Raw genomic sequence first — 22,329 nt, forward strand, 5'->3', positions numbered from 1 at the left:
AGGTAGTGTTCAACAGTGCCGCCTCTCAGTCTTCACGGAACAGAGTCTCTGGTGGTACTTCTGCGATCTCACTCCATTTACGAGTTCCTTCCGGACTACCGACTTTCCTGCGATGGGAATCGTGGACCCAAGTCTCTCTCTGCTACTTTCACTGGGATCGTGCGGTCAACAAAACTTGGTATGGTCCTTCCCACCTGTCTATTAGTCAACCTGAGCGTAAGAACAATCACACAGTCTCTTGTTTCACAATCAAGACAGTTAGTATTTGGCATACCAGGAATCAACAGTTTCAAGTTCTTTTGTCAAGTTCTCAAATGCTGGCTCATCTCGATAAGGTACTGTCACCTCATTGGTGTATTTCTGATCATTGTGCGGATCAATCATGACATGAGGTTGTCTTCCAAAAAAACTAAACAAAAACCCAAAACAAAAACAAAAATTTCGAAGAGGGTGATTCGTTAAGTGAAGATCTGGGAGTGGTTCCGATGCTACCTAATACTAGTGGCAGTGTCTATGACCACAATAGTCCAGTTTCAAGCTATTACTTTGCTCCTACTCCTAGGGGTACCATATCTACACACAAATTTCTGCACAATTTTCTTTGCGGTAAACACAGCAGCATCCGTGGCGGCAGGAAATGCCTCTACCCAGTTTGAGAAAACATCAGTGCACACCAATACATAACAATAATTCCTAAAGGGTGTTAACTGTACGAAGTCGATTTGTATTACCTGAAAAGGTCCGTCTGCAGGAGGGATATGGGATGGCTCTGTTAGTACTACCTTACCAAATGTTCTTCCTCATGCAAGTAAGACAAGTCATTGCTTTCCTGCTTGCCTGAGAAGAGAACCCTGGTACACGCCAGTAAGCTCTTACTAATTTGCACATGCCTTCCTTACCCTAGGTGAGTCAGACCATATGCCGCCTCAGCTAGGCTTGGGAGATACGTCCTGGGGGCCACTGGCTTACCTTGTCCATCTCTCCAGAGTCCTGAGGACTCCTAACCATACCCCTTCGACTTCCAGACCTCCTTTTCCTGTAGGGAACACAAATTTGTATCTTAATTTAACTGTTGTGTGTTTGCAATGTAGAGTACCATGAACATAACTAAAAAAAAAGAGAAAAAAACCTCTCTAGAGGAGAGAAAGAAGAAGAAAATATCAGGTCTGCGTTCATCAACGGGCTGTCACTTATGTCTGGTCTCGTAGCAAAGGTCTGATTCAGATATTCTATACCATCATGCATATCAGTGTCTATACAATATTTCCCTTCACCAGTATTCTCATCCTTCCTCCACCCTTTGTGCATGACAAGACAAACTGCAGTAATACTGGTGTCATCGTGCTGATGAGACATACCAGGTTAAGGCAGAACTTTGAAGGACCAATACGGCATGTGGTTTATGAACTGTCAAATCATGTACCAGTACTACGTCCCAGGTATTTGACCCTTGTCCTACACAACTGTAGTTTATCCCTTGATACCTGGTGTCCTGTTTGGAAGAGACGAAACAGAAACTGCTTCGTATCTGCCAGGAACGACTCAAATGAATCAGCGCACAACAACAAGTCATCAACATATTGTATCAGCACTGACCCACTCTCAGGCTGAAAGGACTGTAAAGAGTCATGCAGGGCCTGGGAGACAATACTCAGGCTGTCATTCGAAATCTTGGGAGAATCAGGTCCATGTATTGTATTACCCTGTGTGAACGCAAAAGATGAAGAGGAAACTGTGGAGAAACAGAATAGAGGTTGGTGACAGATAAGTTTGTAGAGGTGGAGGGGATTTTATTAAAATGACAACTCGATTGGGCACTACAGGAATTGATTAACTACTTGGTCTACCCCCCTTAAAGCTTGTGCATGCTGTGTCACTACTGGGACTACCTCAGCCATCAATCCAGTGTCCTGTCCATCCTAAGTTCAAAGGGAACCCGGTATCTGTGAGATAATTTCCTCTACCTGTGATGGACATGAATCTAGAACAGTGAAATGCAACATTAGTCTTTGAGGGTATCTAACATACCTTGTACTTCCTGAGCGGGAGTACAATATATGTATTTCACATTTAACAAAATCTCTGTCGATTAAGTTAGTTAGGGGCCACTGCTGCTAGAAAAAAAGGAAAGGGTTTAGCATCATAGAGGCCCAATCATAACTTCAGCAGGTTTTGTCAAAGGGTAATGTTGTACTTCTCTCGTTCCTCCCATTTGCTGAATTAGTGTTTACCAGTGATCTTATCCGAGAATTTTCTATTACTGCAAAAGAAAACAAAAAATCTACAAGCTTCTAGGTCATGCGAAGTATTCATTCAATCCTTCTCATCCCGTATTAAGGGTCTGTACATGGTCCAACAAACATTTCCGAGCTCATCTTGACTAAGGGCATTACTAGAAATGAATACTTCTTATATGGTAACTAAAAGAAATACCCGGGGGTTACCCTATCTCTGTCCGCTTTCCTACTGGCAAATACTAATGTGCGGACAGGATTTTCTCCATTTCTGACATTACTTTCTTGATTTTTTTATTTTATTTTCGGGTTTTACTATATATGTACTCGAATGACTCCATACTTACCAGTTCCACTGGTCTCAGCCACTTCCCATGCAGGCTAGTGCTCCTCTTTTACCGGTTGGATACTCCTCTGAGTGCATGAGAAATAGCTGAAACCAGTCAGGTCGCCTTCTCCTCCTAAATAAAACTTCGACATTCATTAGTACATATATAGGTTACATTCATATTTTTTCATTTTTTTATTTGTATTATTTTCTATCGTTAGTATGCTGGTTGTAACTGCTTCCACATCTACATATGGCGTTGTACTTGCTTTCTCTTTTTTTCTACTTGTTTATTGTTGCTACAAGTTCAAACAGTTCTTATATTTCCGTTCTTGTCTTATATGACTTTGGTTAGACATACTACCTGCAATACCTCAGGATCAAACTCACCAACCCTAGGGAATGATGCCCTATCTTCAGCAGTCATGCGTACTCATTCATCGCAAAAAGCCTTCGTGTGTGGACCATACTTCTCACACATTATCAACCTTGCTGAACCCTTGGGCCGCAACTCTCCAGCCTGAACCCTGGCTGCCGAACGCCCACCTCTTGTGCAATTGGATCCCATCGTGGACTTTTTGCCTTATACACAATCCCCAAATGCACAACACGAGTAGACGGTGAAAGTTAACCTAGCGCTTTCACTCGCTCCTTCTCCGCTGGCCGTACCACGACTCACTCCAATAGTGAACACCGCGTACCCAGTGAGGACCCTATCAGCAACTGGTTTCTATTCACTGGAACTTTTATAGGGAGAGAAACAGACTATCGATCCCCCTTTCCAGTGAGTGTCTCACCTTGGAAAATTTCTTCCTGAGAGAGAAACAGCGAAAAAACTTCCTTCTACTATACACAAATCACAATTGCGTATGCTCTAAACAACGCATATGATAACGCAATTTACGCAAAAGCACGCAAACTGGTATCACATTGCGCCACATCGCATACACAAATGCGCGGTCGAATCGCACAGCCTATAGATGCTTGTTATCTATCCGCCCTACGATTAGTGGAATCGAATTCACAAGCTGCGCTCCTCAGCCGGAGCATAACACAAAAAGAAAACCTTAAACTTCAATTCACAATCTATGCTCTATCACGCTCCTGTGCAAGTCTCCTCACGACTTGCGTACTCCTCTATTATTAACGTAAGTTAGCCGACCTTACGCCACTGAGCCTCTGCTAACTCAGTGTCTCCACGGGATCCCGAATTTCCGGGGTTCAATCCACTCACTCTTACTTTCGGCTCACACAGATACACAATGTTTTTCTTTTCTGTACAGAAAAATATCCCTCCCTTTGATTGATGGTTTTAACCCAGTGGCAGTACAGTTTAAACAAAGTATTACAATAATCTGCTTTTGAAATCGGATAGTTATGTGCTATAGTATTAAATGTATTCTATCCTGCCTTAAATTGAACTGCTATTGTGCGTATATAATTTGCGCTCGCAACTCTATGCAACCTTGCGTAAACACCCTGCGCCACGTGCGCGCTTTTGTATGCTGTCCTCACGTACCATACCACGTGTACAAATGTGCGTTCGCAATTCAATAGACCACACTATCTCGATAATTGTGAGCAATAAAACTACTATTGCTCACTAACACAACACACAATTGTTCCTTACATTCGCCGGAAGTCACCCACAAAGATGATCCCCCTTTGAATGTATACCTAAACGTTTAGGCTGGAACTGCGTTTCATCTTTTTATAATTACTCCCTTAACACACTAATTCAAATATATATATATAGCAAATAAATGTATCCAATTTCACACAGATCTATAATGACTGCAATAATCTATAATTTAAATGCTATGATTCAGATTGGATAGATATCTTGCAGAACATACACTGATATAAATACACATAATTATAATAATATTATATATATATAAATATATATATACATACACACACACACACACACACACACACACATACACTATATACTGCACTTCTATGAAACACCTCACCCCTTCACTGCCTCTAATTTGCATATCAATAGAGGTTCATATGCCTGTTCAAGAGGGTAGTGGGACAGGTTAATTAACATTTCAATGGCTATCATACCCTAGCAAACAGAGGGGGTCATTCCGAGTTGTTCGCTCGGTAAAAATCTTCGCATCGCAGCGATTTTCCGCTTAATGCGCATGCGCAATGTCCGCACTGCGACTGCGCCAAGTAAATTTGCTATGCACTTAGGAATTTTACTCACGGCATTTTCATCGTTCTGGCGATCGTAATGTGATTGACAGGAAATGGGTGTTACTGGGCGGAAACAGGCCGTTTTATGGGCGTGTGGGAAAAAACGCTACCGTTTCCCGAAAAAACGCAGGAGTGGCTGGAGAAACGGGGGAGTGTCTGGGCGAACGCTGGGTGTGTTTGTGACGTCAAACCAGGAACGACAAGCAGTGAAATGATCGCAGATGCCGAGTAAGTCTGAAGCAACTCAGAAACTGCTACGAGGTGTGTAATCGCAATATTGCGAATACATCGTTCGCAATTTTAAGATGCTAAGATTCACTCCCAGTAGGCGGCGGCTTAGCATGAGCAAATCTGCTAAAATTCACTTGCAAGCGAACAACTCGGAATGACCCCCAGAGTTAACTAAATCCTGGGAAAGAAGAGGAAAAAAACACTTTTTTTTCTGTATTCATTTATCTCACCATTAACTCTCACTAGGCCTAATTGAAACTACAGTATTTGTAATTGACTATGGCATGGGTTAAATAAATTCATTGGTAACTTATAAATGGTGTTGGATTTGTACACATATGTTGTTTCTTTGTGACAAAGGAAACTGATTGTTTTAACCACACTGAAAGTCAGCTGTTTAGCTAAATTGGATAAAGTGACCTTCCTAAAATGGCCACTGCTCCTCCCCCTTTCACATCCTTGTGGCTTGAACAAGATGGTGGACAGGCCATGTGGCTAGCCCAAAATGGAGGACAGACCATGCGGCTCTTTTGTCACAAAGAAATCACACTCTATACAAGCACCAAAAGTTACTTTAGGCCTGGGTTTAAAAGTATACGAATTTGCCTCAGCATGCTAACACAGCTATATTATGGCTATGCACCAACTTTTAAATGTTCTTTAAATTTACTTAACAGATAAACAATCCAATCTGAATCAAACACAATATGACTTATCTGAACTTTGTTTTGCAACAATAAAAATACGCTGTAGTATTTTAACTATTGTGAGAAACACACTGTCCTTTGAATTTCATATCAGCGCCTTACTGATAACACAAAAAAACACAAAACAGCACGTGATTCGGCAGCATCAAGATGCGTCCATCTTTAGCTGGTAGACCACAGCTGCGTTTGTACAGTGCATAATTAATAACGTGATATCGCAGATGCAGCCCCATCTGTTTAAGTCAGATTAATTTCTAATAAATATTTAAAATGCCAGCTCTAATATATACTGCAGACGCCAGGTGCATCTTATTACCATTGTCAGCATCCGGGGTCTTACCGGCACGCTGGGGCCGCGGGGCTGACTTCACAGGCGGCTAGGCAGCGGCTGAGGTGGGCTGTTGCGCTGGGTCCAAGTGCAGCGGTAGCGGTAGTGAGGGGGTCCGCTCGTGGCGGCTGGACGCCGCTGCAGCGGGTCTCTCTTGCTGAGCTGTTGCTAGGAGACTAGGGGCAGTGAGCTGTGTGGCTATGTAAAAAGGTCTGCATTATTGGACGCCGCCATGTTGGAGACCAAGTTTGAGGTATAGTTCTTGCTTCCTGTTCCTTCCAGCCAATCCAGGGAAGCTTCTTCCTATAAAAGGGGGCTGGTTTAGGACAGGGACGCCAGTGCTTCAAGTTACAACCCTGTTGTAGGTGCTTTAGCCTGTGCTCCCAGGATCCTTGTCGTATTCTGGTTACTCCTACTCCTGCTTGGTTGGTTCCCTATTGCTGCTGCAGTCCTGCTGTTCCTAACCTGCTACTGTCTGTGGAAGCGCTCCTGGAAAACCCGGTCCAGTAAGACTCTTTGGGCACAGTCGGCCCCGGGTCTTCTGCCTCGTATTTCAAGCCACACTCCACAGTTCTACTTCACCAGCCACGTCTTTGTACCACCGACCACAACCTGCAGATTGTTATCTTAAGCCTCATCCTCCAAACCACAGTCCACGTCTCCAGCCACGTCTTCAACTACCATCCACAGTTCCACAGTTCATCATCTACAGACAAACACAGACACAAACGTCACTTCGGCACTTTGTTTTCACTGATCTAGAAGTGTGCAGAAGTGTGCACTAATAGGATGCTGCTCCCGTACCTGCCCAGCGCCCACTGAGGGTGCACCCGGCTCTCCTTCCCTGCCGCAGCAGGAGTGCCACCGGGCTCCCATGTGGGGTGTGCCCGGCTCTTGTCACTGCCGCCGCCGGAGCCCCACCAGGTGTCCACGTGTGGTGCACCCTGCACTCGTCACTGCTGCAGGCGGAGCCCCTGTACCTGCCACAGCAGACTGGTAGGCTTTAATATTAAATTACAATTCCCAATATGTTCCTCTCCACCCCGCACCCCCTCTCACCCTGCGTCCTCTCCCACCCAGCAACCCCCTCTTTCTCTGTCCCTCTCCCCAATATATCCTCCTCCTTCCCTGTATTACCCCTCTCTCTCATCCTGCATCCCCCCTCTTCCTCTGTCCCTCTACCCCATATGTCTTACTCACATCCTGCATCCTCTCCTACCCTGCACCCCCCCTCACCCTGCGTCCTCTCCCACCCTGCACTCACCCTGCACCCCCCCTCGTCCTCTCCCACCCTGCACCCCCTTTCCCCCTGTGTCCTTTCCACCCTGCACCCCGTCCTCTCCCACCCTGCACCCCCCTTCTCCCCCTGCGTCCTCTCTCACCCTGCACCCCCCTCTCACCCTGCATCCCCCTCTCACCCTGCGTTCTCTCCTACCCAGCATCCCCCCCTTCCTCTGTCCCTCTCCCAAATATATCCTTCTCCCAGCCTGCATCCCCCCTCTCACCTGGTGCCCCTCTCCTACCCTGCAACCCTCTCCCATCCAGTGTCCCAATCCCCAATATGTCCATCTCCCACTCTGCATCCTCTCCCACCCAGCATCCCCCCTTCCTCTGTCCCTCTCCCCAATATGTCCTCCTACCACGCTGCATCCCCCTTCTCACCCAATGGCCCCGTTCTCCTCAGTCCTTCCTCCACCAAGTGTCCTCCCTCTCATCCAGTGCCTCTTAAGGATACGCCCCTTGTGATTGGCAACACCCCTCTTTTGGCGCGCACACCGGAGGCGTGCGCAACAGTACAGCCTTGAGTAGACACTGTACCCTTTCAATTTCCATATCCCCACTTCAAAATTCCCACTACGACCACTGTGTATATGTGTGTATGTATATATATATATAATGTGTGTCAGTGAAAGGCTGCGGCACTCACAGGTCTTGTAATCTGTATGCAGGTTATTTACTGGTCCACCTCATCGTAGCAGGACACTCCAATCCATATACAGATCAACTTTTTCTTTTATTACATAAAATTTTGTATGTCCTGACAAAATTTTATGTAATTAAATGAAACGTTGGATTGGAGTGTCCTGCTACGATGAGGTGGACCAGCAAATAACCTGCATACAGATTACAAGACCTGCGAGTGCCGCCAGGGGCGTATCTACCCATTGGCCAGGGTGGCACTCGCCAGGGGCGTCAGCCGAGCAGGGGGCGCCGCCCGACGGTGCCACCCTCGGCCAATGGGTGGAATCCCTTAAGCCGTAGTGTCTGGCATTACCTGCTGTGCCGAGCTGCCTGTGCATTGCCTGGGATGGAGAGCGGAGCATCGCTCAGCAGGCAGGAACTGGCGTTGGTATCCGGCACCCCAATGCACTACAGGGAAGAAACTGAAAATAAACTACAACTCCCAGCAACCCTTGCTGTCGGGAGCTCCCAGCGGCAAGGGCTGCTGGGAGCTGTAGTTTATTTTCAGTTTCTTCACATAGTTTGGTGCGGTGCCGGACACTGGCACCAGCTCCTGCCTGCTGAGCAATCCTCCATCCTCCATCCCAGGCAGCAGCTCGGCACAGCAGGTATTGCCAGACACTACAGCTATCTGCTGGGATGTTGTGGGGTGGGGACTAGGGCTATGTGCTGTGTGGGGAGGCTATGTATGTGCTGGGAGTGAGGGAGACTACTACTATCTGCTAAGCGCGGACTACAGCTATGTGCTGGGAGGGGGATGGGAACTATGGCTATGTGCTTGTGGAGGTGAGCGGCTATGTGCAGGGAGGAGGACTATGGCTATCTATGCTGACAGGGAACTATTGTTATGTGATGGGAGGGGGGTGGGGACTACTATGTAACTGTGTTGGGAGAGGTGGGGACTATGGCTATGTGCTGGGGGGACTACGACTATTGGTGGGGGCTATAGCTATTTACTGGGAGGGGACTATGGCTATGTGCTGGGAGGGGGACTATGACTATGACTGTGGGGGCTTATCTGGCACTCTGGGGGCATATGTGTATCTGGCACCGTGGGGGCATATCTAGCACTGTGGGGGCATATCTGGCACTGTGAGGGCATATCTAGCACTGTGGGGGCATGTGTAACTGGCAATGTGGGGGCATATCTGGCAACATGGGGTCATATCTGGCACTTTGGGTGCATATGTGTATCTGGCACTGTGGGGCATATGTGTATCTTGCACTATGGGGGCATATCAAACACCGTTGGGGCATATCTGGCACTGTGGTGGCATGTGTGTATCTGGCAATGTGGTGACATGTGTGTATCTGGCACTGTGGTAGCATGTGTGTATCTGGCACTGCACTATTGGGGTCATATATGTATCATGCCCCCATTTTCATTGGCCATGCCCCATGTGGCTGGTGGCCATACCCATTTTTTGGCGTACACGCGTAAGGATTCTTTTCTACTTGCACCACTGGGTAGTACGCTGCATTGCACTTCTTTGCACTACTATTTGATTATACTACCTGGCCTAGGGTGGTATTGCCTCCTCAGCCAGGTTAGGCACTGCTGATGTCTCCTCAGTGTTTTAAGAATCACTGTGTGGGCATAAAGTGTAAAGGGAACTGCTACTGTGTGGGCATGGTGTGTATAAGGGTTACTACTGTGTAGTAACCCTTTCCCACAAGATCATGTCCCTTTTTTAGGGGGGGCACCAGTCCCTTATTTTGCCTGGGGCGCCCGGACCCCTAGATACACCCCTGAGAGCCGCAGCCTTTCATTGACTATCTCTATATTACTGAAGCCCAGGAGTTGGTGCTATACATGCCCATTAGGCAGCACTAGGCACGCTCGGTAGACGGTGCTAGACACGCCACTCCAGTTGTGCACCCCCTAATAAAATGTGCTGCGCACACCTATGCCTCCGTAGTCCCATGCCAATATCAGCAGTGCTGTTAAATCACCGTAAAAATAGTGCAGCTGCCATTTTCACAACGTTATGCATAAATCACTAGGAAAATGGCCACCACGTCATTTTTACAGAGATCTGTGCATGTGCAGACTCTCAGCGCAGGCGGCAGAGAGCAGGTGGACTGAATGGAGGTGAAAGCACACGGACCTCCTCCTCTCTTAAAGCGCCCCTGGATCTCACACTAGATTATCGGCTGTAACTCTCCTGCTTTCCTTTACTGATTGTGTCCAGGGTAATCACTGGATGGTGGCAGCAGGGGGCAGTAAAGGAGAAAATGTTTATGCTAAAATAAAGCAACACAATGATACAAATATTTGCTTGACAACATCACTTTTACAGCATGTTCTTTTACTTATTAGTTCATTTCGAAACAGGACATTTTATACTTTGTGCTAAACAAACTGATTTTATTGGCTGAAAAAGTTGTTTACAGGCGGAATAAACAAATCTTCTATTTGTGGTGCTGTGTCAGTCTGCAATGTGTCCTACATCTTATATTTATCTTGCTTATGCTCCAAGTTGTACTAAATACATAGGATTCAAGCAGGGGTGATTTAAGAGAGGAAGGGGCCCATGTTCATGCTCTGTGATGGGCCCCTCTTCTCTGGCAGCAGCGCATGAGACTCCACCAGCTGGCTTTGTGCATATGCACATGCTCAGGACTCTGGGAACATGGCACCCGTGCCTTGTTCCCGGGACATCACTCGGTCACCATGCCATTTTCCCAGTGGTTTCTGTTGCAATGCCGGCGACCACCATGGGACTCTGGAGGGGTATGCAGGCTTGGACTGGCCCACAGGGGTACAGGGGGAACCACCGGTGGGCCCTACTGCCTGGGGCCCCAAATTCTGCTCTAAAGATCAGGTTCCAGACTGTGAACTTGAATTATACATTATACATATGTTACCTTATACTGGACAATGGTGTGTTTTCTACAGTGCATTGCTCTTATTAATCTGTTATTAATTATCATGCATGCAGCAGTTGAATTTACTGTATATATTTAAGAAGGGGCCCAGACATTGCACTCTCTAATGGTTAGTCAAACCAATGAGGTAGCAGGCCACACCCCCTATGCAGACTGGCCACACCCCTAACATGGGCCCCTACCACTGCATTCCCCCGGTGGGCCCTACATGCCCCAGTCTGACACTGGGGGTATGTATAATTATATAGGTGCAGGGTGTGTGGTATGGACCCCACTGGACCCAGGGGCCTGTGTGCATCGTACACACTGCAACCATTAAGGATACACCAATGGAATCAAGCCCATAGCCTGCATTCATCTAGTATTTAAGGCACAAAGAGGGCTATACATTATTTTTAGTATCATGTCATAGATATCTCCTGCATTAATTAGGGACCGGCAGAACATTACCTCTTCCATAGACAATTATGGAAGCGCAATGTAGTTCAATTTACCAAGCTCTGAAAACTGTAGCCTTTCAAAGCTTGGCCTGATAGTTATTGTCATGATTGTAGTCTATAGATTATCTTTCCACCAGGGATGGTTCTTGGTATCTGGCATTTCATTCTTTGCCAGGATGAGATTTTATTGGAGCCACAGCCACTGTTCCGGCAAGAGGATTTTCATAAACTGTCACTAAAAATAATAGTCTATATGGCACCAACTGATAACAAATAGGCCGACAGTACACTGATGGGGAACTAGACTGTGTTGATAACTTTGTTTTTAAAAAGAAAATATTCTAAATTTTATATTATTTTTTATCTTTATTTTAATTTCCATGTTCTAGTGGATATTTTGTATTGCGTGCAATTGTACGCAATACGGGGGTCATTCCGAGTTGATCGTAGCTGTGCTAAATTTAGCACAGCTATGATCATCTTCCCTGACATGCGGGGGGACGCCCAGCACAGGGCTAGTCCGCCCCGCATGTCAGTGCAGCCCCCCCCCCCCCGTACAAATACAAAAGCATTGCACAGCGGCGATGCTTTTGTATTGCAGGAGTAACTCCCGGCCAGCGCAGCTCCTGCAGCTGCCCGGGAGTTGTTTGTCGCTGCCGCTGGCCACAGCGGCTGCGTGAGACGTCACACAGCCGCCGCGGCCAGCCCCCCCAACGGTCCGACCACGTTGGCCGGACTGCGCCTCCTAAACGGCGGCTTAACACCGCCGTTCAGCCCCCTCCCGCCCAGCGACCACCTCTCAGAGGCGATCGCTAGGCAGCGATGACTGCCATGCGCCGGCGCACTGCGACGCAGGCGCATGCACAGTTCCGACCCGATCACTGCACTGCGACAAACTGCAGTGAGCGATCGGGTCGGAATGACCCCCTATGTGCACAGTTGTATTTACAAATATGTTGTCATATACTGTAATATGGAAATAAATATTCCACTTTCTCTTACGTCCTAGAGGATACTGGGGTCCATTTAGTACCATGGGGTATAGACGGGTCCACTAGGAGCCTTGGCACTTTAAGAATTTGATAGTGTGCGCTGGCTCCTCCCTCTATGCTCCTCCTACCGTGCCTGGAGTAGCCGGTCACGCTTAGGGAAGCTCCTGAAGAGTTTTCTGCATTTATTTTCTGTTTGTTATTTTCAGGCAAGTCTGGTTGGCACCAGTCTGCCTGCTTCGTGGGACTTAGGGGGGGGAAATGGCCCAACCTCCTATAGGGCTAAAGGTTCCATTCCCAGCTGACAGGACATTGAGCTCCTGAGGGAACCATCCGCAAGCCCCACCACGGTGAGCGTACATTCCCGCAGCACGCCACCACCCCTAACAGAGAAAGAAGAAAGAAGAGTGGTGAGTGTTATGCCAGCATCCCGGTTAGCGGGTCGCTAGCTATTATTGGCGGCATGAGGAGCAGGCTGCGTCTCCAGGCTCAGATCAGCGCAGGTTGCACCGCTATAAGGGGCGGGCTGAGTCATCCTATACAGTATCCACACTGGCAAATACGCTTACAGGGGCTATGTCCCACTGTTTAGGCATCTAAAACACCTCAGCCAGTTTAATATAAAACCGGGAAGACCACGCGCCATTAAGGGGGTGGGGCTTCACTAAGAGGGGCTCCAGTGGCTCACCAGCGCCATTTTGCCTCTGCAGTTCTACACAGACAGACTGGCAGGGAAGCGCAGCTTCTCCAGAAGGACTCCAGCTTACCTCAGTGGTACCAGGGGGTCATAGTAAAGGGGGGCGTTATTAGAGTACTAAGCCCCTATCAGGGTACTTAGTCTGCGACCCAGCTAAGCTTGGCATTAGTGCTAAGGGCGCGGTGTGGCTGGCTCCTATATACTCTGTGTCACCCTAGAAGGGCTCTGTGTGGGTTAACTGTGATTTAACCTTTCGTGTGTGTGTGTGTGTGTGTGTGTGTGTGCGCTTCACATTTACAGTGTCAGGCAAGGAGTGTGTTTCATGCATGGCAGAGTGTCTTTCTTCCTCAGGGGGATCACTACAGTGTGCTTAGGATAGTACACATTCTCAGGCTAGGGGGTCCGATCCAGCATGGTTGGATTCCCTTAAAGGGATGATCTCAAATATTTTGAATAAATTATCCCATAATGAACGAGAGACGCAATACTTAAGGCAGTCTGTGGATGACCTGATGAATAGAGATTCACTTCCCAAACCAGCGTCTCAGACCCCTACCATTTGTCCGCAAAAGCGTACACTGGCCCAGATCCTGCAGGCTGACACTGATGTAGACGTATCAGACGCGGAGGAGGGTGAGGTGGACTAAGGAGGGGGGATGCTGCTCTGTCACAAGGAATACAGGCCCTGATAGAAGCTATTAGAGACGTCCTGCACATTCCTGATAAGGTGACAGAAGAGGATGAGGAATCTTATTTTCCTGCATCAAAAGAGTTGAATTCCCTATTTGAAGAGATTTGGGTTAATCCTGATAAGAAATTTCAGATCCCTAAAAGGTTACTCACATCCTTCCCTTTTTCTCAGGATGATAGGAAGAAATGGGAAAATCCATCGATTGTTGATGCATCGGTATCTAGTTTATCACGTAAGATAATCTTACCTGTTCCTGGGGCAGCCTCCTTAAAAAACACGGCTGATCGCAAGATTGAGGCCACTCTCAAATCTGTATTTACAGCTGCTGGGGTGGCCCAAAAACCCACAATTGCTTGTGCATGGATCACTAGGACTATTGCAAAATGGTCAGGTAACCTAATTGAGGGATTCCTTATCCAGGGGGGAGGTAGTTTTACTCCTACAACACATACAGGACTCTGCAAATTTTATGGTGGAGGCCATAAAAGAAATAGGCTTGCTCAACGCAAGCACCACTGCCATGGCAGTTTCAGCACGCAAGGGCTTATTGCAACGCCAGTGGACAGCAGTTGCGGATCCCAGGAAGGGCGTGGAAAGTCTACCATTCACAGGTGAGGCCCTATTTGGAAATGAACTGGATACGTGGATATCCAAGGCTACGGCCGGTAAGTCTACATATCTTCCTTCCACAGCCCCCCCCCCCCCCCACCCCCTTCCAGTTAGGAAGACCTACTCCAACTTTGCAGTCCTTTCGGACAGCTGAATTTAGAAAATAAAACCAGAGGTTCTTCTACAGCCTCCAGAGGCAATAGAGGTAAACCCAGAAAACCAGCAACTGAAGGTTCACAGGAACAGAACTCAGGTTCTGTTTCCTCAAAGCCTTCAGCATGATGGTGGACCGCACTGCCTGGAAGACAGGCAGGTGGAAGCCCAATTAAGAGATATCAGTCACATATGGGTGACATCATGCCAGGATCCCTGGGTCAAAGATCTTATCACCCAGGGGTACAGGCTGGAGTTTCAGGAACTCCCACCTCACAGATTCTTCAAATCAGGCTTACCAGCTTCTCAGGAAGCAAGTATGACTTTACAGGAAGCAATTAAAAAACTGGTACAGACTCAGGTCATTGTTCCAGTTCCACCTCATCTGCGCAACAAAGGTTATTATTCCAACCTGTTTGATTTTTCATGAAGATAGAGCTGAACTCAGGACTAGTCAGCAATTTCTTTCTAAGGGGGCGTCTGTGTTTCACATCAACCAACCTATTGTGGTTACCGACACCTCTGCTACTTCAAAGTCCTTCGATGTTGTGAGGGCTTTGAAGATCTACATGAAGCGGACAGCTGTTTGTTCTCTATGATCCCAATAAAATTGGGTGTCCTGCTTCAAAGCAGTCTATTGATCGCTGGATCAGGCTTTCTATCCAGCATGCTTATTCATCGGCAGGTTTGCCGGTTCCAAAATCTGTACAGGCCCACTCTACTAGGTCGGTGGGTTCTTCCTGGGTGGCTGCCTGGGGTGTCTTGGCTTCACAGCTCTGCCAAGCAGCTCCTTGGTCAGGTTCGAACACATTTGCTAAGTTCTCCAAGTTCGATACTTTGGCCTCTGAGGACCTTCAGTTTGGTCAATCAGTTCTGCAGGAACCTCAGCACTCTCCCACCCGGTTTGGGAGCTTTGGTACATCCTCATGGTGCTAAATGGACCCCAGTATCCTCTAGGATGTAAAAGAAAATAGGATTTTAATTACCTACCGGTAAATCCTTTTCTCGTAGTCCGTAGAGCAGGCTTTTTCAACCAGTGTGCCGTGGCACACTAGTGTGCCGCGACCAGTTGTAAGGTGTGCCGCAGAGCCAGAGCATCTTCCTGCACCTTCAGAGTGAACTGTTGACCCGCGATCTTCTTAGAGGATCAGTCGTGTTCCGGCCGTGACTTATGCCTTGAAAACGCGAAGATGTGATATCATAAGTCACGGCTGCCGCGTCTCACCACCCAGCCAGCCCACACGCTTGTATACACATCTTCCAGTTCCCGCCTGCATACACAGCTTTCCTTGCACACCCACATCCACACCTGCCCGACCGCCTGCTGCTCAGTATTCGCAGCACTCCACTATGAACCATCCCCTGCCACTGAGGGACAGGAAGGAGGACAGCTGACCGGTAGGGGCTAATATTTGTTATTTTATTTCTCCTGTGGGGAACAATAGGATTTCAATAGGATTTATGTGGGGAGAATAAGAATTTATGGATTTATGGAATGAACAATGTAAATAATTCATGTGGGGAGTAATAGGATTTATGTGGGGAGAATGTGATTGTTTTTTCTGTGTAGGCCAATGTATGTGTGGATTTTTTTTTACTGTGAGGGCCAATGTGTGTTGTTGTTTTTTTTCTGTGGGGAACTGGTGGTGTGCCTTGGCAATTGTAAAATATTGTTCAGTGTGCCGTGAGTAAAAAAAGGTTGAAAATCACTGCCATAGAGGATACTGGGCGCCCACCCAGTGCTTCGTGTTTTCTTGCACTGTTACTTGTTAAGTACTGTTGTCGATTCAGGTGTTGCTGTTCCTCATCAAGTTTGGTTAGCATGGCTTTCCTCTTGTTTTGTGTGTGCTGGTTCGAATCTCACCACTGTCCTTTAAATCCTTCTCTCAAGGTATGTCTGTCTCGTCGGGCACAGTTTCCTAGACTGAGTCTGGTAGGAGGGGCATAGGGGGAAAAGCCAGCGCACACTATCAAATTCTCAAAGTGCCCAAGGCTCCTAGTGGTCCCGTCTATACCCCATGGTACTAAATGGACCCTAGTATCCTCTACGGACTACTAGAAAAGGATTTACTGGTAGGTAATTAAAATCCTATTTTCTTTCATTGTCTATAGGTACACATGATCTGGTGCATGTGGAGAGTCTTCAAGTCATTAAATGCTTCAAAACAGAATAAATCAAAAGGTGCACCTCAATTGCAGGACTTCTCAAAGGTACACAGATGCAGTGAGCAAACATACTGATAAAGACTATGGGGGTCATTCCGAGTTGTTCGCTCGTTATTTTTTTTCCGCAACGGAGCGATTAGTCGCTAATGCGCATGCGCAATGTCCGCAGTGCGACTGCGCCAAGTAAATTTGCTATGCAGTTAGGTATTTTACTCACGGCATTACAAGGTTTTTTTCTTCGTTCTGGTGATCGTAATGTCATTGACAGTAAGTGGGTGTTTCTGGGCGGAAACTGGCCGTTTTATGGGTGTGTGTGAAAAACGCTACCGTTTCTGGGAAAAACGCGGGAGTGGCTGGAGAAACGGAGGAGTGTCTGGGCGAACGCTGGGTGTGTTTGTGACGTCAGACCAGGAACGAAACTGACTGAACTGATCGCAGATGCCGAGTAAGTCTGGAGCTACTCAGAAACTGCTAAGAAGTGTCTATTCGCAATTCTGCTAATCTTTCGTTTGCAATTTTGATAAGCTAAGATTCACTCCCAGTAGGCGGCGGCTTAGCGTGTGCAAAGCTGCTAAAAGCAGCTTGCGAGCGAACAACTTGGAATGACCCCCTATGGGCGAGATGTATCAACCCAAAAAATGCGGGCAAACCTCCGAAAACTGCAATTTTTGGAGCATTGCAGCATTCTCCAAATGCACTAAAGTGGTCCGCAGCGGTATTGTCGATATCTGCTGCAGCCCGCTGGCTCTGCGGTCCCTAAAGAGTTCTATGGGGCTGCAAAGTGTAAGTATGAATCTAAACTTTTCGGAGCTTGTTCTGGATAGGCAACTTTATCAATAGATGGCATTGCCTATAGAATCCTATAGGCTTCTTACTACAGACTTCCCCTGAGAGGGATCTAAAGTATTGTCACATGCGCAAGCTAACAGACATGCATGCAAAGTAAAAACTCTCGGATCATAAACCTATAAGTCCCCAGAATGCTATGGACGGATCAGAAGAGTTCTTCTTTGTGATTTAATGGCAATTGTACATGCATACTGTGGAGGTCATTCCGAGTCGTTCGCTCGGAAAATTTCTTCGCATCGCAGCGTTTTTCCGCTTAGTGCGCATGCGCAATGTCCGCACTGCGACTGCGCCAAGTAAATTTGCTATGAAGTTTGGATTTTTACTCACGGCTTTTTCTTCGCTCAGGCGATCGTAATGTGATTGACAGGAAATGGGTGTTACTGGGCGGAAACAGGCCGTTTTATGGGCGTGTGGGAAAAAACGCTACCGTTTCCGGAAAAAACGCAGGAGTGGCCGGAGAAACGGAGGAGTGTCTGGGCGAACGCTGGGTGTGTTTGTGACGTCAAACCAGGAACGACAAGCACTGAACTGATCGCAGATGCCGAGTAAGTCTGGAGCTACTCAGAAACTGCTACGAGGTGTGTAATCGCAATATTGCGAATACATCGTTCGCAATTTTAAGATGCTAAGATTCACTCCCAGTAGGCGGCGGCTTAGCGTGTGCAATACTGCTAAAATCGCCTTGCGAGCGAACAACTCGGAATGAGGGCCCGTGTTAATAAATGCAGCTATATATATATGCGGTAAGTGGCGGGATGTAAGTGGCAGGATGTATTGCATTGAAAATGCAATGCTTGATGCATCTCGCCCTTTAGCTCAAATGGCACATCAAGAATAACTTGCTGGGGGAATCGGCTTACATCATTATTATTAGGGGCGTCAGAACATTTTTAGGTTGGGGGGGCAAGATATAATTTCCATTTGGCATCCCTAAATCACTAAATGTCGCCCCCTCTGTGTTATACCTCATAACAAAAATGGAGAGATTGAGAGAGAGAGAAAGACATGGAGAGAGAGAGAGAGAGAGAGAGAGAGAGATGTGGAGAGTGACAGAGAGAGATACATGGAGAGAGACAGAGAGAGATACATGGAGACAGAGAGAGATACATGGAGAGAGAGAGACAGAGAGAGAGAGAGTGAGAGAGAGAGGTATATCAGCAGCAGCAGAATGTGAGGTGCCCGAGAGAGCAGTTACCTGGAGGTCTCCAGGAGGAGGCTGCATTGTCTCTCTGGCCAGTCAGTAGTTCTGCAGGAGGTCGTGGAAGGGAGGTAGGCGGGAGGAGGGGAGATTAGGCAGTGACGAGGCGGCTGATGCAGGATGGTGTGAGGCAGGGGTATAATTAGAACTTTGTGGTCCCATAAAAAAGAGACAGACAAAGCAGGAATCAGGGGGAGAGAGAAAGAGAGAGAGGAGCAAGAAAGAGAGGGCGAGAGGGTTTCATGGAACAAGGGGGAATGACCGAAAGAGAGGAGCAAGAGAGAGAGGGTGTCGGGGAGAAAGAGATGAAAGAGAGAGTGTCAAGGAGAGAGAGAGGGGGAGAGAGAATGAGAAACAGGAGAGAGGCAGTGTCAGGGAGAGATAGGTAGAAAGATACCATGTCAAAGAGAGGGAGAGACAGAGAGACAGTGCCAGGGAGAGATATTTATACAGTATAAGGGACTGAGGGAGAGACAGTGTCACAGAGAGAGAGAAAGATAGAGTGCCAGGGAGAGAGAGACAGTGTCAGGGAGAGAGAGGTAGAAAGATACCATGTCAAAGAGAGGGAGAGACAGAGAGACAGTGCCAGGGAGAGATATTTATACAGTATAAGGGACTGAGGGAGAGACAGTGTCACAGAGAGAGAGAAAGATAGAGTGCCAAGGAGAGAGAGACAGTGTCAGGAAGCGAGTGAAGGAGACAGTGTCAAAGAAAGAGAGCGTGGGGAGGGGACAGAGAGACAGTGTCAGGGAGAGGGAAAGAGAGAGAGAAGGAGCCAGCCAGATAAACAAACACTACCTGACTACAGTACAGGTATCTTATGGGGACGGACACTTTACGGCATTAGGCTCCACCCCCTGAATATCCACAAATCGAGGCACTGCCACCGTGAGCCATCCAGGGCACGGGCAGAGCAAGATGGGTCAGGCTTGTTATCCCCTCTCCCGCTACATCCTCCATAGCTTCAGGGCAGTTTCCTGGCACAGCCACTGGGAGGATGGAGTGGAGCCACTGTGGATGGGTGCGGAACCACTGCGGGGGAGGAGGTGGCACCATGGAGGAGGAGTTCGGGATCACCTAAGACACACAAGAAAGCAGGAGGAGCTGCTGCTGCAAATTAGCTGTAAAGTGAGGCAGCCGGCAACGGTAATTCACATGACCGTCTGCCGCACCTCTGCTGTAGTAAACAGGACCGGTTCTAGACCTTGTGGCACCCAGGGCGAAAGTTTCCTGTGGTGCCCCCCCCTCCAGGTAAAATACAGTTGGTGCACGCCGAGGGCGCACGCCCCAAAACAGGGGCGTGGCTTCTTCATAGGGAAGGGACGTGGCTTCTTCATAGGGAAGGGGCATGCCCACAGTTATCCCCCTGTACTTGTGCCCCGCTGTAGCTGTGCCCCCAGTAGTTGTGCCCCCAGTAGCTGTACCCCCAGCAGCTGTGCCCCCAGTTAATTTTCCCCCAGTAACATAGAAACATAGAATTTGTCGGCAGATAAGAACCACTTGGCCCATCTAATCTGCCCCTTTTTTTACATTATTTTTTATCTCTAACCTTATTTGATCCTTATTTCTTTGTAAGGATATCCTTATGTCTATCCCATGCATGTTTACATTGCTCTACTGTCTTAGCCTCTACCACCTCTGATGGGAGGCTATTCCACTTGTCCACTACCCTTTCTGTGAAGTATTTTTTCCTCAAATTCCCCCCCCCCCCCCTCCGGTCTCAGTGCATGTCCTCGTGTCCTATTGCTTCTCTTCATTTGGAGAATGTTTCCCTCCTGGACTTTGTAAAAACCCTTGATTTATTTGAAAGTTTCTATCATGTCCCCCCTTTCCCTTCTCTGCTCCAAACTATACATATTGAGATTTCTTAGTCTTTCTGGGTATGTTTTGTGATGTAGGCCATGCACCATTTTAGTTGCCCTTCTTTGTACAGTTTCTAATGTATTAATATCCTTTTGAAGATATGGCCTCCAGAATTGAACACAGTATTCTAGATGAGGCCGTACCAATAACCTATACAGTGGCATTATTACTTCTTTCTTTCTGCTGGTGATTCCTCTCCCAATGCAGCCAAGCATCTGACTAGCCTTCCTCATTGCTTTGTTACATTGCTTACCTGCCTTTAAGTCATCTGAAATAGTGACTCCTAGATCCCTTTCCTCCTCAGTAGTTTCCAGTATAGTGCCATTAATACTATATTTAGCCTTTGGATTTTTGAGACCCAAGTGCATGATTTTGCATTTTTTGGCATTAAACTGTAACTGCCACACCCTTGACCACTCCTCTAGTCTACCTAGATCCTCAGTCATTTGTTATACCTGTTGCATACCTTTGTGTCATCTGCAAAAAAAGGCATACTTTCCCTTTAATGCCATTTGCAATGTCACCAATAAAGATATTAAAAAGCACTGGTCCAAGTACAGATCCCTGGGGTACTCCACTGGTAACATTTCCCTCCTGTGAATGCACCCCATTTACCACAACTCTCTGTTTTCTATCCTTCAACCAAGATCTTATCCATTCAATAATCCTAATATCCAATCCCAAACTTTCAAGTTTATTTAGCATTCTGCGATGTGGAACAGTGTCAAAAGCCTTACTAAAGTCTAGATAAGCTATATCCATGGTTCCACCTTTATCCATCACTTTAGTCACACAGTCAAAAAAGTCAATAAGATTTGTTTGACCTGATCTCCCCCAGTTAATCCATGCTGTTTGGGATCCTGTAAATTGCCGGATTTGAGATAATCTACAACTCTTTCTTTTAAGAGTGTTTCCATCAATTTCCCTACTACTAATGTAAGACTCATTGGTCTGTAGTTGTTTGCCTCTTCCTTGCTTCCACTTTTGTGCAGTGGGACTACATTTGCTCTTTTCCAGTCCTCTGGAATTACTCCTGTAGCTAATGACTGGTTGAATAATTCTGTCAATGGTGCTACCAGCACCTCTTTAAGTTATTTTAGTATCCTTGGATGTATCTCATCTGGCCCCATAGATGTTCCCCCTGTAGCAGTGCCCCCTTTAGTAGTGCCCCCTGTAGTTGTGCCCCTTGTAGCTGTGCCCCCTGTAGTTGTGCCCCTAGTAGTTGTGCCCCCTGTAGCTGTGCCCCTTGTAGCAGTGCCCCCTGTAGTAGTGCCCCCAGTAGCTGTGCCCCTTGTAGCTGTGCCCCCAGTTGATTTCCCCCCAGTAGCTGTTCCCCCTGTAGCAGTGCCCCCAGTATGTGCCCCTTGTAGTTGTTCCCCCTGTAGATCTGCCCCCAGTAGCTGTGCCCCCTGTATGTGCCCCCTGTAGTAGTGCCCCCCAGTAGTAGTGCCCCCAGTATGTGCCCCCTGTAGTAGTGCCGCTTTGAAAGTAAACCCTAAAATAAACCACACACAATACTTACCAGCCTCACTGCTGCTTCCGGACCGCTGCTGTCGCTGTCTCTGGGCGCCAGCTCCTCTCTATGGGAGAGACGTCATGACGTTTCTCCCATAGCAGCGCCGTATTGACACTAGGGGTCAATTTTGACCTCTAGCGTCAGTCAGCGACACCGGCTGCAGCGGTCGCACGCGGTGCTCGCTGCAGCCGGGGGCTGGGGAGCAGGGAGGGAGGGAGGGTGGATTAGTAGCGGCTCTTACCACGGCGGCGGCGCCCTCAGGGTAGCG

The 22,329-nt window shown here is 47.6% G+C and overlaps 1 protein-coding gene across 3 annotated transcripts in view; it reads left to right on the forward strand.

Annotated features, from left to right (window-relative positions):
• Nucleotides 1-22,329, forward strand: part of LOC135036976 (lysosomal-associated transmembrane protein 5-like) — a 90,778-nt gene that overhangs the window by 63,458 nt on the left and 4,991 nt on the right. For 2 of the 3 annotated variants that reach the window (XR_010231606.1, XM_063954497.1), the window contains exon 7: nucleotides 16,582-16,680. The exons of the other annotated variant lie outside the window; for it this stretch is intronic. Coding sequence is in view for 1 of the 2 variants with exons in the window: in XM_063954497.1 (XP_063810567.1) it covers nucleotides 16,582-16,680 (99 nt within the window). In the remaining variant the exon portion in view is untranslated. The remainder of the gene's footprint in view (nucleotides 1-16,581; nucleotides 16,681-22,329) is intronic. 3 annotated transcript variants of the gene reach the window in all.

The sequence above is a fragment of the Pseudophryne corroboree genome, chromosome 2 (assembly GCF_028390025.1).
Source record: "Pseudophryne corroboree isolate aPseCor3 chromosome 2, aPseCor3.hap2, whole genome shotgun sequence".
Classification (NCBI taxonomy): Eukaryota; Metazoa; Chordata; class Amphibia; order Anura; family Myobatrachidae; genus Pseudophryne; species Pseudophryne corroboree.